This window comes from Phyllobates terribilis, unplaced genomic scaffold (genome assembly GCF_046119375.1).
Source record: "Phyllobates terribilis strain yellow unplaced genomic scaffold, ASM4611937v1 Scaffold_11__3_contigs__length_659146591, whole genome shotgun sequence".
Lineage (NCBI taxonomy): Eukaryota > Metazoa > Chordata > Amphibia > Anura > Dendrobatidae > Phyllobates > Phyllobates terribilis.
This window is the reverse complement of record NW_027362771.1, coordinates 470,064,435-470,081,297: the sequence shown is the minus strand read 5'-3', so window position 1 is coordinate 470,081,297 and position 16,863 is coordinate 470,064,435. Positions and strand designations below refer to the sequence as shown.

Sequence of the window (16,863 nt, the reverse complement as noted above, 5' to 3'; positions counted from 1 at the left end):
GGGTGTGATGGTAAGTATGGTTTAATTTAGAACAATAAAGAATTGTGTCTTTATTTCAATTAAAGGACTTTATTCTGGGTGTTGTGTTTTTTTTAAATACTTTACTAGAAATTCATGGCGGTCATGTCTAATACTGGCGTGACCCCATGAATTTTGGGCTTGGGGCCAGCTGATAAAGGGGTTAGGGCCAGCTTGGTATTATTACCCAGTGAGCCACCGCACCAGGGCCCTGGATGAGTTGGGTACAGCGCCAGAAGATGGCGCTTCTATGAACGCGCCATTTTCCGGGGTGGCTGCGGACTGCAATTTGTAGCGGGGGGGGGGCCCAGAAAGCTTGGGCCTCCCTGCGCTGCAGATTCCAGCCCCCAGCTGCCTAGTTGTACCTGGCTGGACACAAAAATAGGGCGAAGCCCCACGTACTTTTTTTTTAATTATTTCATGAAATTCATGAAATAATTTAAAAAAAATTGACGTGGGGCTTCGCACTATATTTGTGTCCAGCCAGGTACAGCAGGCAGGAACGGGCTGCCCCCAACCACCAGCTGCCTATTTGTACCTGGCCGGACACAACAATATAGGGAAGCCCTTTTTTTCTTAATTATTTCATGAAATAATTTAAAGAAAATTGACGTGGGGCTTCGCCCTGTTTTTGTGTCCAGCCAGGTACAACTAGGCAGCTGGGGGCTGGAATCCGCAGCGCAGGGAGGCCCAAGCTTTCTGGGCCACCCCCGCTGCAAATTGCAGTCCGCAGCCACCCCGGAAAATGGCGCGTTCATAGAAGCGCCATCTTCTGGCGCTGTACCCAACTCATCCAGGGCCCTGATGCGGTGGCTCACTGGGTAATAAAGGGGTTAGGGCCAGCTTGGCATTATCAGCTGGCCCTAAGCCCGAAATTCATGGGGTCACGCCAATATTAGACATGACCACCATGAATTTCTAGTAAAGTATTTAAAAAAAACACAACACCCAGAAAAAAGTCCTTTAATTGAAATAAACACACAATTCTTTATTGTTCTAAATTAAACCATACTTACCATCACGCCCATTCCAGCTGAAGCCAACGATCTCCTGAAATAAAAGAAAAATAATAAAGCAACATCATCCTTACCTTTCCATGGTTCCCATGACAGCTTCAGCTCTGCTACATCGAGATGACAGGCTGGACCGCAACAGAACGCTGCCATCCAGCCTGTCATCCCGCAGACACTGAGAAGCGCAGGCTTGCTTGCGCTCCACAGTGTCTCTCTGTGAGGGCATCCAGATGAGCCGAGTTAATGTCCAATGAACTCGGCTCACCTCATGCACGTCACTGACAGCGTGGGAAAATTCTCCTGCACTCAGCGCTTCAGCGTGGGAGAATTCTCACACTGAAGCGCTGAGTGCAGGAGAATTCTCTCACGCTGTCAGTGACGTGCAGGAGGTGAGCTGAGTTCATTGGACATGAGCTCACCTTATGCACGTCACTGACAACGTGGGAAAATTCTCCTGCACTCAGCGCTTCAGCGTGGGAGAATTCTCACGCTGAAGCGCTGAGTGCAGGAGAATTCTCCCACGCTGTCAGTGACGTGCATGAGGTGAGCCGAGTTCATTGGACATGAACTCGGCTCATCTGGATGTCGTCACAGAGAGATGCTGAGCAGCGCAAGCAAGCCTGCGCTTCTCAGTGTCTGCGGGATGAGAGGCTGGATGGCAGCGTTCTGCTGCGGTCCAGCCTGTCATCTCGATGTAGCAGAGCTGAAGCGGTCGTGGGAACCATGGAAAGGTAAGGATGAGGTTGGTTTATTATTTTACTTTTATTGCAGGAGATCGTTGGCTTCAGCTGGAATGGGCGTGACGGTAAGTATGGTTTAATTTAGAACAATAAAGGATTGTGTCTTTATTTCAATTAAAGGACTTTATTCTGGGTGTTTGTGTTTTTTTTAACTTTGACTATGGGGTTAGTAATGGGGGTGTCTTATAGACGCCTCTCCATTACTAACCTGGGCTTGATGTCAGCTGGCATTATAAGCTGACATCAACCCCAACCCTATTACCCCCTGCCACCGCACCAGGGCAGCGTGGAAGAGCGAGGCTAAGTGCCAGAATTGGCGCATCCTATGAATGCGCCATTTCTGGGGCGGCTGACGGCTGGTGTTTCTAGCCTGGGAGGGGGCCAATATTCATGGCTCCCTTCCTGGGCTATTAATATCAGCCCCCAGCTGTCTGCCTAGCCTTTGCTAGCTATTAAATTAGGGGGGACCCCACGTCATTTTTTTGGGGGGGTCCCCCATTTTAATAGCTAGTAAAGGCTATGTATTCAGCTGGGGGCTGATATTAGTAGCCTGGGAAGCTCCGTGGGTATTACCCCCTTCCCAGGCTTCAAACATCTGCCCCAGCCGTCTGCTTAACCTCCGCTAGAGCCTAAAATTAAGGGGAACCCCACGCCAATTTTTTTTTATAATAAATCCTTTATTTTAATACTAAATGACAAGTACAGTAACCAACACTATCACTGTACTTCATATATATGTGACTGACATGTTTCTATCTATCTAATCTATGTGTGAAGCTCTATTCTGTCTGTTATAAATTGTCGGGTACCGCTGCTGAATTGCCGGCTGGCTTTTTTAAAGAGACGGTGCATGAAAACACTATTATTTTTTTTGATAAATCCTTTACGCTAAATGACAAGTACAGTAAGCAACACTGTCACTGTACTTCGTATATATGTGGCTGACATGTTTATATCTATCTAATCTATGTGTGAAGCTCTATTCTTTCGGTTCTAAAGTGTCGGGTACAGGTGTATGCTGCTGCTGAATTGCCGGCTTTTCATGTTTCACTGTGAGCACTGTTCCCATCGATTTGGGCAATCACTGTAATGCCACAACCACCATGGCTGTGGCATTACAGTGAGTGGCAGACAATCCCTGCATGATTGGTGCTCTAAATAGCGCCAGACATGCAGGACACGCTTTTGGTGCACGAACAGTTATCGAACATAACCTCGAACAGCCGAATTTTTTGCAAATCGTTCGGGTTCGTCGAACAACTCGAACACCGCCCAAAACAGCTCGAATTTGAGATTGGCGAACAGTTCTAGTCGAACACCGCTCATCTCTAGTTACAGCTATAAATGTATGCATTTAGAGGTAGTATAAACTTGATCTTTACACCAGGACAGTAGACATCCTACTGTATGGTCCCAAACATACATACTGCTAGAGTATATTGCACTCGGATGATCTGACAGTCGGTAATTGTAGGTGTCACTGGAGGTATTTTTAGAATCTTTCCATTCCAAGTTTCACTGCTTCCAGATGCTATATGATTCCCACGCACTCCGGCCAGCATTTGTCTATGTGTTTTCATCTTCCCATGGACAATGAAACTTTGGATTTGTAATATAGCAGCTTTGGGAACCACTAATCGGGATGACCCATTTTCAATTTCTGCATAAATTGGAATGGCCTCCCCTAAAAAGAAAAACAAAACATAGCCGTTACAAATGTCTTCATATTGATAATAATTAGGGGAAGATGCGTTGATATTGTGCGCCTGATTCTTTTCCCCAGATAGCTAGCACATGACATGGTAATAAATGTGATGCGGGCTGAAAAAAAAAAAGTGAAATCTGCTGTTTTGGTGAATTTATTTCCTATATATTTAGTAAACACAAAAAGTAAGTTTTATTAATACTTCAGAGAAGACCTGCAACTTATAAAAAAACAATAAATTTGGTACCAAATAGAGCACATACACTGTAGAATGACAAATTTATTGCAAAATGTTGGACAGATTACACACATTATACTTCACTTTGCCAACTTACCGCGGGTATTCATATACACAATATACAATATTTGGTACACATTATGGTAATGCATGATGGATAAGTCTCTGCTTGTATTTCTTAGCATTGAGGACACCAAGAATGGGCAACATTAAGGACTGTAGATGCAGTGGTTGATGTAGTGCAACAGTTGAAAGACACATCATGCTTACTTCCCTTCGAAATTGAAAGATGTCATCAGTCAAAATTTGGAGTAACCAGTTAACTGTTCGTGAGAAGTATGGCCAGAAATGGTCTTCATAGAAAAATTGGGCTAAAAAAATATACCTTTGACATGGATACAAAGTCAAGTAGGCCATCACACTGTATATAGAGGGTCTGTGAGGCCATCGTACCGGGCATAGAGGGGCTGTGAGGCCATCGTACCGGGCATAGAGGGGCTGTGAGGCCATCGTACCGGGCATAGAGGGGCTGTGAGGCCATCGTACCGGGCATAGAGGGGCTGTGAGGCCATCGTACCGGGCATAGAGGGGCTGTGAGGCCATCGTACCGGGCATAGAGGGGCTGTGAGGCCATCGTACCGGGCATAGAGGGGCTGTGAGGCCATCGTACCGGGCATAGAGGGGCTGTGAGGCCATCGTACCGGGCATAGAGGGGCTGTGAGGCCATCGTACCGGGCATAGAGGGGCTGTGAGGCCATCGTACCGTGCATAGAGGGGCTGTGAGGCCATCGTACCGTGCATAGAGGGGCTGTGAGGCCATCGTACCGTGCATAGAGGGGCTGTGAGGCCATCGTACCATGTGTGGTGAGGATGGGGGAGGTTGTGAGAACATTGTACCTCATAGAGGGGAGCTGTGGGGCCATCATACTGAGTATAGAAGGGCAAGGAGGCCTTCATACTATGCAGTATGGGGAGCTGTGGGGGAATAATACTACATGTAGGGGGCTCACAGTGGGGACATCATACTGAGCGGGGGAACTTTGTAGGGACATCATACTGTTTGAGAGGATCATACTGTACTTGTGGGGGGAAAATTGTTTTGGGTAATTCACTGTGTGGGGCATCATATTGTATGGGGAGGGCATTTTTGTGTGGTGTGGTCACCGGGCAGGCTGTACAGGAGGTCAAACTTCCAGAATCCTTCTGACAGCACTAGGGAGTGATTTCAGACTGATGCAGGCAATCTCTTCCCTCCTCTGCAGGCACAGCAGCACATGCTACAGCATTCAGGAAGAGGTCAAACAAAGATGGGAGGACCTACTGGAACATCCTGGGGAGGAGATGGAGGAGGGGTGACACACAGGAGGAGCCTATTCTAGAAGAAAACACTGGGACCTGGGTGACTTCCTTAGTGGCCCAATGCAAGCCCTGGCCCATATGGCATTTGTCGGAATTGCCAGATGAGCATTGAAAAAAGGAAGAAATCGTGTATCTTGACAAAAAGAAGCCTGTAAATAGAGTTTTCTACATTAAACGTTTGACAGCAAAGTGAAAATAATTACTGAAAATTAGTTAGGGACCAGTTTTCGGCTACTAGGACAGAATTTTAATCAAATTAACTGATCCAATCTATGGTAAAAAAAAAAAAGATCAAACTTACCATTACAATAACCCTTTCTTCCAATTTTGGCACTTAAAGAGATTGGTCCGGAGGAGCACAGCCAGCAGCCAACCATTTTCTCTTTAGATTGTTCTTCCGGTGTCTAGAGAATAAGAGCAGTTCTAATATTACATTGATAATTACATAATACACACTACACAAGCATGGTGATGTTGACAACAGACGGCCATTAAAGAAAATATGTCGAGATTAAAAGGTGCAATTACTAGATAGTATATAGGTTATCCAGATATGAACACGGCAGGCAAATCATATAAAAAGCAAACACAAGATTATGTCCTCTACATGGTCACAATTTACAGTGTTTATACAGCATTGAAGACCTGCAGTGCTAATAGCTTTTGTCCTTTTGACTGGATAATATATTGAACACGTTCAGGTAAAAACACAAAACATTACAGGAAAAACAGTAGTAAATGTGGTTCTCCTTCTCTGAAAACAAAACTCCAAAATATTGTATTTAAATTGTCCAAATGTACAAATATCTGCATACATACCCAACATACATAATATGCAAACACACACTGTATGTTATGTTAATTCTTTGGTTTACAGAAAATGGAATATATTGGAATCTGAGAAAAATCATAATATTATTATTATTACTACTACTACAAAAAATGAACCTGCCACCCTGGAAAATGCCATTTACCTGCAGATATGACACCAGGTTTTTGCTACCTCATCTGAGTGCAGCAGTAATGATGTATCACTTTGATGGTGTGAGAACAGCTGCACCCAGTAATCTGAGTCTTTAGATTTAGCAATGAAGCAGAGCGGAGAAAGCTGTCCCCGCCTACACAAGGCTCTCTATTTACATAGACTATACACAGTGAGCTGCTTATCACAGAAAGGGGTGGAGCTGAACTAGCACACACACTGCTGTAGCTCAGACAATGATAATCACCAGATGATAATACCTTCAGTGTAAGTAAACAACACCACACAGCCTGATAAGGCACAGTTTTCAACGAGGTGTCCTAACTCTAACCTCATGTCGTCCTCAAATTACATAGCGAAAACTTGCAGACAGATTCCCATCAGTCACCCAACTAGATGAGAATGATATATTCTTATTGCAGCTAAAACCCCACAAAGCTGCTTTGCTTTTCACACAGCCTGACTTAGCGCTAATGCACCATGCACTGCCACATACGATTGATAAACAGGGCTCTGCCTTTGAAGTGGTTCTTTAAGATTGGAAAAAGAGGATTGCATGTAGGGATGTTAAGGTCTCATACACCTTAGATAGCGGTCACATAAACTCTTGTTTGGTCAACGGTTACGTTGCCCAACTCCAACATGCAAATGAATGTTCCGGTGGGCTGAGCGTTCATGTACTCTCTCAATAGAGAGAAGGAGCATAACTGCAAGGTGCCTGATCTGTCTCCCCCAATATCATTTGAAAACTGACTCATGAAATGGATGAGCATCCAATTTTCTCATTGGAGTAGAAAATCCCCACAGCTCACTAACATTAGATCTGAAGAAGGGGTTACACACAAACGCGCTATTGATGTACTGTATAATTAAGTTGATGTTTAACGCATCCATCTGCTAAAGTCTTTGTTCTGTTCATCTAAAGATAAGCGCATGCTCTCTTCTTGAGATTAGTTCAAAGGCCATAGGGTGTTATGCACCCACACAACCACACAAGGTGAGTACCCAGTTTTTTAGGGGGAAATTTTGTACCACACAGTCTAGAAGTACCTCTAAAGGGAGCAGTCTCATTTTTAGCTCTTGTTCTTTCTAGATTATTTGTCAAGTAAACATAATCTTCTCACTTTTCTGGTGCAACTAGTATTAATGTATACAAATTTCAGTACTTTGAAACATTTTTTTGCAAATAAAAAGATGCAGAATATGTTGTTAGGACAATTTTCTAATATTTATTTAGAGGAAACATAACAAGAATTCAAATAAACATGTCTAAACACTATTGTCAATTATAAACAGTTAGAGAAATTGCTCTACAAATTTTGGTCCTTATTCGGTGACTTTTTTTTGCTTGTCTCTCGTACTCCTGCATCAGATCATTTATTACAATTGTCCAACAGTAATCTGCAAGCATGGATGGATTCCATTTTCCTTGATCTCTTTTCTCTATAGCCACAATATCTTGGTGAAACCGGTCACCGTGCTCGTCACTCACTGCTCCACAGTTTGGTGAAAAAGAGAGAGTCCAGATGTGAATGTAAGAAATTAGTCTTTAAGTACATGTTACAACCAAGATCCTTATATGTTTTGAGGATATTTTCCACCAACTCTTCATAGTTATCTGCTCTTGGAGCTTCCCAAAAAATTATTTACGACTAATGTGAATGCTACCCATACAGCCTTTCCCTTGCCCTGCAACAAACGGAGAAACTCCTAATCTTGAAGAAGCATGATCTTGATGAATCTGAAGTCCAATAAAGTCTCCTTCCTTTATCTTTGCTTCACTGAACCTTGGAAATGTATCAATAAGATACTTGAATGCTTCTGTATTTTTATCCATTGCCTTTACAAAGTTCTTTATTAGGCCCAACTTGGTATGCAGTGATGGTAACAAAATCTTATATCGATCATCAAATGCGGCATGAAGGACATTTTTACCCGCTGGCTGAACTGAATGTCGGAGAGGCCAGTCTCTATTATTGTAGTGATATTCTCTTGCACGACTATCCCACTCACACAGAAAACCGCAGTACTTTGTGCATCCATCCTGAAGACCAAGTAAAAGGGCACCCACTTTTAAGTCACCACAGAGGGGCCACAAACGTAAGACGTAGTTCAGGCACTTCAACAGCTGTTTCATGTTGTCATAGGTTTCTTATATATGGACTGCATAACCAACTGGAATTGAAAGTCGCACATTGCCATTATGCAGCAAGACGACTTTTAGGCTGGTTTTGGATGAATCAATGAAGAGCCTCCAATCATCTAGATTATGACTCATCTTCAAAGCTTCCATTAAACTCTAGATGTTGTTGCATGCCACAAGATCTACCTCCATGAAGAAGTATTGGACAAGATCTTGATCACGGTTGCAGAACAAAGAAATCCAAACATCACCCACTAGGAGATTCCACTGCTGTAACCTGGAACCTAAGAGCTCAACCTTACTCTTAGGCAGATCCAAATCTCTAACAAAATCTTTCAGTTCACTTTATGTTTTAAGGTGAGGATCAGTTGAGGGTGCTGACAAAGTCTGGGTTGTTAGAGGAAGATGCTTCGTAACACCAAGCACCCTCTTCTTCCTCACTTGACTCGACTGAAAAGGATTCTGGTACTTTTGGAACCAACAGTTCTTCTGTATGTGGTAATGAGAGTATTGCAGATGTAATTTTTGGATACTGTAAAGTCCATTTATTCCTTGAAACTCCTTTCCTAATGGGGGGCACCATGCACAAATAGCAATTGATAGCGTGATCGATTGGCTCTCTCCAGATAATTGGGACTGCAAAAGGCATAGGCTGCCTCTTCCCATGCAACCACTGGGTACGATGTGATGTACATCTATTACAGCATGTGTGTGAAGCCAAACTCTTGTCCTGATCTCCTATTCTGCAGCCAATACAGGTTGTAGGCTTCCCTTATCATGGTAGTCAAGTTTCACCTTTGTGACTCAAAAGTGACTTCCCCCGCATATGTAGCAAAAACTATCTGCTTTGTTAATGCAAGAACAAGACATATATGAAAAAACATATAGAAACATGTCACTATGCTAAGAAACGAAGCTAAGAAATCCTAAAACTGTATAACTTACACAGATAGCATTTATAAAAGTAGGTGATGCAACTGTGATTAGGATTACGTCATTGGGGCTGAGATGGTGTTCTTTTTGATTGGTCACCCTAATAGTCGCAATTTTTCTATAAGGCAGTGTGCCCACTATGTCTTTTTTTAAGCATTTCCGCAGTGGCAATTCCGCTGCGGAAATGCTTAAAAAACGCTTGGTAGAAAGTCTGCCATGTTCCCCAATGATAATCCGCATGTGCTGTGCACATACTGCGGAAATTTCCACTGCGGATTATCATTGCGGAAAAATCCGTAGCACTACCATTAATTTTGCAGAATCGCGGCGTTTTCACCGCCATTGACTTGCATTGGACCGCATGACATCAGCATCACTACATCTGCAGATGCGTATACCATGCGGTTCAATGTGCGGATGGTACCCGGGTATGGAGAAGAGGAGACTCTCTTCCAGACTCGGGTACCATAGTACCTGTAAAAAAAAGAATAAAATAAAAAATATACATTATACTTACCTTCTAATGGCCCCCGGTCTCCATAGCGATCCGTCTTGGCTTGCCGGCAGCTCGCGATGGTCTTAAAAGGACCTGCCATGACGTCATTTAGTCATGTGATGGGTCACGCGACCGCTGACGTCGGCGGTCGCGTAACCCATCACATGACTAATTGACGTCATGGCAGGCCCTTTTAGTCCACCGCGAGCTGCTGGCAAGCCAAGACGGATCGGATAAGGACACCGGGGGCCATCAGAAGGTAAGTATAATATTTATTTTTTACCATTCTTTTATGCCGGTTGCATGGATTTATATAGTGTGACCAAGTCGTCAAGCACTTTCCAAGTGATGCTAAAATCACTTGACAACCCGCATGCGGAAATGCATGCAAAAACGCTTCACTTCCGCTTGTCCCTGGCAGGAAAAACGCATGTAAAATCCGCATGCGTTTTTTCTGCCATGGAGATGCAGAAACGCTCAGGAAAAATTCGTAGCATTTCAGCATCATGGGCACATAGCCTAAGACAAAACCCAAGACAGAAACAAAATAAATACCCTGCTGTAAGTAAATAAGTAAAAGCAATAGTATATATAAATTACATTGGGTACTTGGTAAACACCGTTTTTTATCAAAAAAAGCGTAAAAGCCATCCCACCAATGTGAATGTATACTCAAGTTCGTACACAGTAGCTGTGTGTCCATGTTTGGGACCCAGTCCTGCTCAGCCCTTATTCACTCAGGACGTCACTATGATGCAGGGAAAGGTTTGACGCTGGTGGGATGGCTTTTACGCTTTTTTTGATCAACAATGGTGTTTACTAATTACTCAATCTTATTTATATGCACTTTTACTTACAGCAGGGTATTTATTTTGTTTCTGTCTTAGGTTTTCTCTGTTTGATCGCCAGTGTGAACATGCCTCTATTTTGCATGCATACCAATTTGTACTCCAGTTCATTTCTTTCGGTTTAGCTTTAGTTTTATGCATTTAGTGCAGGTAAGGGCTTGTGCTTCCTTTGAGCTGGATATCACATTTAAAAAGCTTCTCACTAGCTGTGTGACCATGTTTAGGACCAGTTCCTGCTCCGTCCTTATTCACACAGGACTTCACTATGATGCAGGGTCAGATTTTAATATTATTGGTTAGGACCATCCCTAACTTGGGTACACCTTGATGTTGGTGGGATGGTGTGAAGACCCGGGGTCTTCTGTGGGCGTAACGCTACTCAGACAACACAGGGTGATGGTAAAACAGTGTGGCAATACCTTATTGAACCACAAAGTGGACAATAAACACATAGAACAGTCCCAGCAAATACCCAAGATGGTACAACATTACACAGCCTCACCCTTCCTTCTCAGCCCACCTGGGATAGAACAGCTGCGACTTTTGGAGACTTCTAGGGCCGACTATCTCAACAAGTGGCCCCCCGCTTCTGGTGGACCCCCACAGAGAGAAGGTAGCAGCAAGTTTAGGAAGCAAGCAGTCCATCGAGGTACAAGACCAGGAGACTCGAGGGTCCCACCCTGGCCTCTCCGAGAGTTTCCATGGCTTCTCCGAATATCTCCATGGGTGGGTCCCTCCTGGTAACCCCAAACATATCCATGGGGCCAGGTGACTTCCTCGTCCCACCCTGGTCTCCCCAAAATGTATCCATGTCTCTCTGACGGTCAGTGGAGCAGATCCGAATCTTTCCAGTTAGGCTAGAATCATGTAAAATCCAAATCTGTGTCTCTGGATGCCATGCTATCGATCTACTTTCCTGAAGAATGTCTCTCATTGTCCTTGTAAAGTCTTTCTGATGCTCCTTGATTTAGTTTGCAGCACTACAGACATCCCTGTTTATATCCACATCTGTGTAAGGTCATCAGTCACAGGTAAGAGGTAAAGGAGCATGGCTCACCAGGTCTCATTGTTTTAGCTAATCAATTTACATAGTTGGTATCACAAGGGCTATTGTAAATAAACATCTAGCTCACTTTTAGTACAATTTGTCATTAGCATAGTAAATATGATTGTTTCCAAACAAACAAATAGAATTCAACATTCAGGGTTATACAAATACTGATCTGTGTTAATCAACTAAAGAAGAATACAGGTTAAAAAGTCAACATAAAAATAAAGGTATACTGCTCTTGCCATCAGAAAGTATGTCTGGGATAATTAAGATTTTACGCTGTATTGTCACAGATGGCTTTTACACTTTTTTTTTTTTTTTTTTTTAACAAAAACGGTGTTTACTAAGTACCCAATGTTATTTATATGCACTATTGTTTATTTACTTACAGCAGGGTATTTATTTTGCTCCTGTCTTGGGTTTTGTCTGTTTGATAGCCAGTGTGAACATGCTTTTATTTTGCAAGCATATCAACTTGTACTGAAGTTCATTTCTTTTAATTTAGCAATTTTTCTATAAGCCTGCATGAAACGTGTCATAAGTAATTACAACCTCCTCCTGGATCTTGAAAATTAGAGCCAATTAGCAAATTTAAGCATCATATTCATTTTCAGCACTACAAAATTAGCTAAGCTTAACTGTTTTAATGTGAAACCATTTAGTTGAAACAGTTTGGCTGTAGTACAGCGTATCATAGAAACAAGAGCCAACTAAAAAAATTTATGTCAAATTTGAATTCAGGAGGTAGAAATCATTAAGAAATGGCTCATTTCATAACTGAACCTGACAACTTGTGAAAATGTGTAGAACAGTGAAATAAAAGCTCATCATTTGTCCAAATCTTACAAAGCTACAGGTGAGAACACATAGGAGATGGTGGTTTAGGGCATGCCAAAGTTCCTCTTACTGTAGCCTTCTCGCTCAAGGTTGCCATCCTCAGTAGTTCCATGACTTTCAGTTGCATCACTTGTCTCCATGACTTACGGATACAGAGCACAAGCAGGCCAGTCAAAATGTGGTGAAAGGGGCCTGTGAGTCCCACTAGGTCAGGGGCTTGGTTGCAACTGTGACATCTATAAACTTACCTTCAACAGCACTGTTACGCCCATGAGCCATGTGCCACTCTCTTCTAATGCTAACCAGTGATTTCAGTGGCACATCTGAATGTGTTTTCTTTATCATGCTTGTATAAAACTTCAACATATTCTCAACACTTTAAAGAAATTGACTTTGCTCGCTGTCTCCATTGAGGCTCACTATATATATATATATATATATATATATATATATATATATATATATATATATCTATCTATATATATATATATATATATCTATCTATCTATAACATGTTTGCATATTCACCCCTTGGATTTACTCCGGTTACCTCCTACACTCCACTCCCATAGTCTGCAGATATTTTCATTGGCCGGATTTGAACCTAGGACCCCAGCCCTGCAAGGAAACCGTGCTAGATAAGCAGATTGGATAAAAGAAGGCTTTGCCAAATTTTTCCCCAAAATTTGATTTGCGGTGAATAAATTGACCGTGAAACACAATGTGTAAAGCCTTTAATTGACTAGAAAATACATGTATAAAACTGAGGTACTCTAGGTGTGTACTGAACCCGTTTTGAGCTCTGTAATGCAAACACAGCCTTTTTAGTGTCTATGTGACCTCAATCTATCTGGCTAGGTGTAAAAGGATGGGAAGGGATCATCAGCAGTCTACACCAACAACACTGCAGTTTCATTCTTTATAGGCTACTTAAATTATATACAGGTTAAAACATTATCAGTTTTTTGGGGATTGATGCCTGCCTTGCTGGTGTTTATACACTTTTTCGCATGGGGAGTGGAGTGCAAATATTATCCCTGTTTGGGGAGTATCAGAGCTTTGATCTTTGCTAAATGAGGTAGCAATAATTTTTCACAATCCATTCAAAAATTATCCTTTTATTTAGGGAGACAAGACATGTGTACTGTTTAGAACGTGAAGTAGTAATTGCATCCCAACTAGGAGGGAAATATAATTCTGTTTATGGAATTCGCAACAGTTTTGCTATTCACAAAACGATAAAGCAATTAAAAAGACTTTATCAAGCAGTCCAAAAATGATCCTTTTTTTTTTTTAAATATAGGGAGCAAGAACAGGCTAGCTGTTTTCAAAGTGAAAAAATGGATGATCACCAAGCCTTTCCAAAAGTTAGCTCTATTTTGGGAACGGTTGCATGTTTGGGTATTCTCAAAAGAGTACATTTCCAAGCATCAGTACTGTCTAGCACTATAATACACAGGGAGCAGCCAGTAGATGTATGGCTGGCGTGGCTGTGCAGTGGGAGTGACAAAAAACACATGGTAGAGGTAAGGAGCCATCTTATACAGCCATCTCTGTATGCACTCTCATACAAAGAAAGCTGCCAGTCATAGATGGGACCGCCCACTGGACCCAAAATCCCAAAAAGAGCAGAGGATTAAATAATGAAAAGAAAGGTTACATTGAATTTTTTCCCCACAACTAATAGTAGTAGTACACCACAACCAGATTAGACCCTTTTCCACTATACAATTATCAAATGGCACTCCTTGGCCATCCTTCATCTTTTATACTGGCAGCGATAGCCCCTCTGATTGGCTACACTAGAGGGTGAGATGCAATACCTTTAGGGCATTATGAATAAGCCTGTGCGGCCATACCTAGCATCATTAGCTTGCTCTCTTAGTTTACAGCACTGTGTGAAACAGCACTGTGCATTTTTTTTCAACTGATTATAGGAAATTTCACTCAAACGGGTTGCTCAGCGGATTGATCCGCCAATCTATAGTGCTCACCACTAAGCTACCCTTGAATAAGAAGCTCAAAGCTAAGACCACGGCCCCACTATCAGTATTTGGTCAGTATTTTTTCTCAGGAGTGGGAGCCAAAACCAGGAGTGGGTGATAATTGCAGAATTGGTGACTTGTTTCTATTATACCTTTTCTCTGATTGTTCCTCACCTGGTTTTGGCTCCCACTCCTGAGAATAAATACTGACCAAATACTGATCAAATACTGAGAGTGGGGCAGTGGCCTAAATTTACTTATGGATATACACACAGGAATAAATTACTTTGTTAAAAAATATATAGAAGTAACAGAGGTTCTATGATGTGTAGTTCTCTTATAGACTGTACTGAAACTTATTCTCCTAGAACTGCACTCTGGGGCTCAAGGATGGTTTCTTACTCACTTTGTACTTGTCTCTATGACTAACCAGCCAGGATAATAACTAGGTGATGCTTTGACTTGTGTGTGCAAATGTAAACCATTCATAAAATAGTCCCTAAAGAAACAAATAAGATATAACAGTTTCTGTCAATACTTGTTTGCATGCATGTACATGTGCGCATTTGTAGAAACAACAGGGCATTTAATCATTCACAGAAGTATTTTTCCATACATTAACATCAGTAAGGACAAATATATAAGGATACTTACAACACTCCTGAGCTATGAACTGCCCAGATATGTCTTATTTATTGCACTTTTCCTAAGTTCTGTTGTGTATAAATATGTGACACTTGAAATATTGAAATGGCTGATAAAGAGACCTACCAATGGCATCATTTCAGGTAGACAATAAAGAAGTATCAACAACTGAGGCCTCTTAATTTTAATTATTTGTTTGGCAGCCTGTACATTAACAAATGCAAAAAAAAAGCTTTACATTTGTGCGGCAAATAAAACAAACTTTACATGTAAAGTCTGCGTCATGATTTCACTTCTTAAAAGTGCACACAATGAAGGAGATAATCAAAATAATAATAGCAAATATCCACAATAAAACACTTGAATGTTAAGATTTTGTGGCTTTGTTGAACTTGTAAAAAAAAAAATTGCCGTCACTGTAAACAGGGCTACAAAAAGTAGCCAATTAACCCCAAAACAACGTTTGAAACTTTCACCACTGTACCACGAGAGTTGAAAAATATATGGATTATATTGCCCAGTCTGTGATTGGCATATCATTTATGGCGCAGTTCACGGAGGCGCACACCACTTAGAAGAGGTGCTGGATTCCTTAAAGGGACTCTAAACCTGCAATTGGTTTGAAAACTCATTTTGTGCTGACAGAGTCCCTTGAAATAAGGTTTAAGTCCCTTTAAACCTCTGAGTTCGACATGTGGAAGATAGATAAGACGTTTATTTCATACTCTTGTGAAAAGATCTATTAGTGACCACAGTTTGTTATCTACCTGTGACCGCTCTGTTCTCACTGTAGTTACCATTCATTGAAGCAGCTTGTGGCTGTTTTCGCCATGATATTTTTGTTCCTGCACCAGGAAACGTGCTGGTTATGACTAGCTCTTTCAGAAACTGGACCAGTATGTGTCCCCTTTAATTAAAGGGACGATATCATTAGAAAATGTCCACATAATTCCTTAAGTAAAATTTCATTGTAGGCTGCTAAAAGTTCTTTTAGTCTGCACTATGCGCAGTGTTAAACGACCACTGTCCGGCAACATGCTTGGTGGTCGTTTAAAAGCCTATTTACAGTGTTCTCGGTAGCGCGAGTCCTGTTTACACTTGACGATGTACTACCGAGAGCAAAGCTCTTCTGTGCAGCACAAAGGATAATTTCACCCAACAAAAAAGTGTTTTGTTCTTCCATCGGGTGATTGGCATCATGTTAAGGGCTCATGCAGAAGACCATATTTTCGGACCGAGTGCGTTCTGACAAAACATTGGATTGCACTTGATCTAATGTTATTCTATTTTCTTTTTTCCATTAAGTCTATAACATCATGTTATTAAAAACTGACTAGCTGAATCCTTCTAAGCTCTATGTAGAAAACAGGAAGTGAGTTTTCTTTGCATGACTGAGTCATCACTGCAAAAGTCCCTGGCAGGGGAAAGGAGCGGAGCAGCTGGGTCAGGAAGTGAAGAAGGGGATGATTCATGCAGGGAAAAGAGACTTCCTGTTTCTACATAGAGCAAAGAAAAGAGAAGAATTAGCAGGGTAGAAAGGCAAAATGAGCAGTTGTAAGTACACAGTGCTATAGAATACAGAGGGAGCATATGACATTACTTATTGTGACTCGTGGATCCTGTGTTATCAGCTGTGTATAGAGATGTTACCAGTAGTGATGAGCGAGCACTAAAATGCTCGGGTGCTCATTGCTCAGGTCGAGCAAATCGTAATGCTCAGGTGCTAGACCAGAGTAACAAGCCCAACGTTATTTACGTCAAGGGGAATCTTGAGCATTTTTCCGGTGGCCTCCCCCGGAGGTCTGGAAGAGCCCTAAAAATTGGTCAAATCGATGGAGACAGTGCTCAAATGACATGGTAACAACATGGG

At 42.0% G+C, this 16,863-nt stretch overlaps 1 protein-coding gene across 2 annotated transcripts in view; it reads right to left on the bottom strand.

Annotated features, from left to right (window-relative positions):
* Positions 1–16,863, bottom strand: part of ARRDC4 (arrestin domain containing 4) — an 87,004-nt gene that overhangs the window by 14,786 nt on the left and 55,355 nt on the right. For both annotated transcript variants that reach the window (XM_073653325.1, XM_073653324.1), the window contains exons 4-5: positions 5,375–5,477; positions 3,199–3,455 (exon numbers count right to left, since the gene is read on the bottom strand). In XM_073653325.1, the coding sequence (XP_073509426.1) occupies positions 3,199–3,455; positions 5,375–5,477 (360 nt within the window). The remainder of the gene's footprint in view (positions 1–3,198; positions 3,456–5,374; positions 5,478–16,863) is intronic.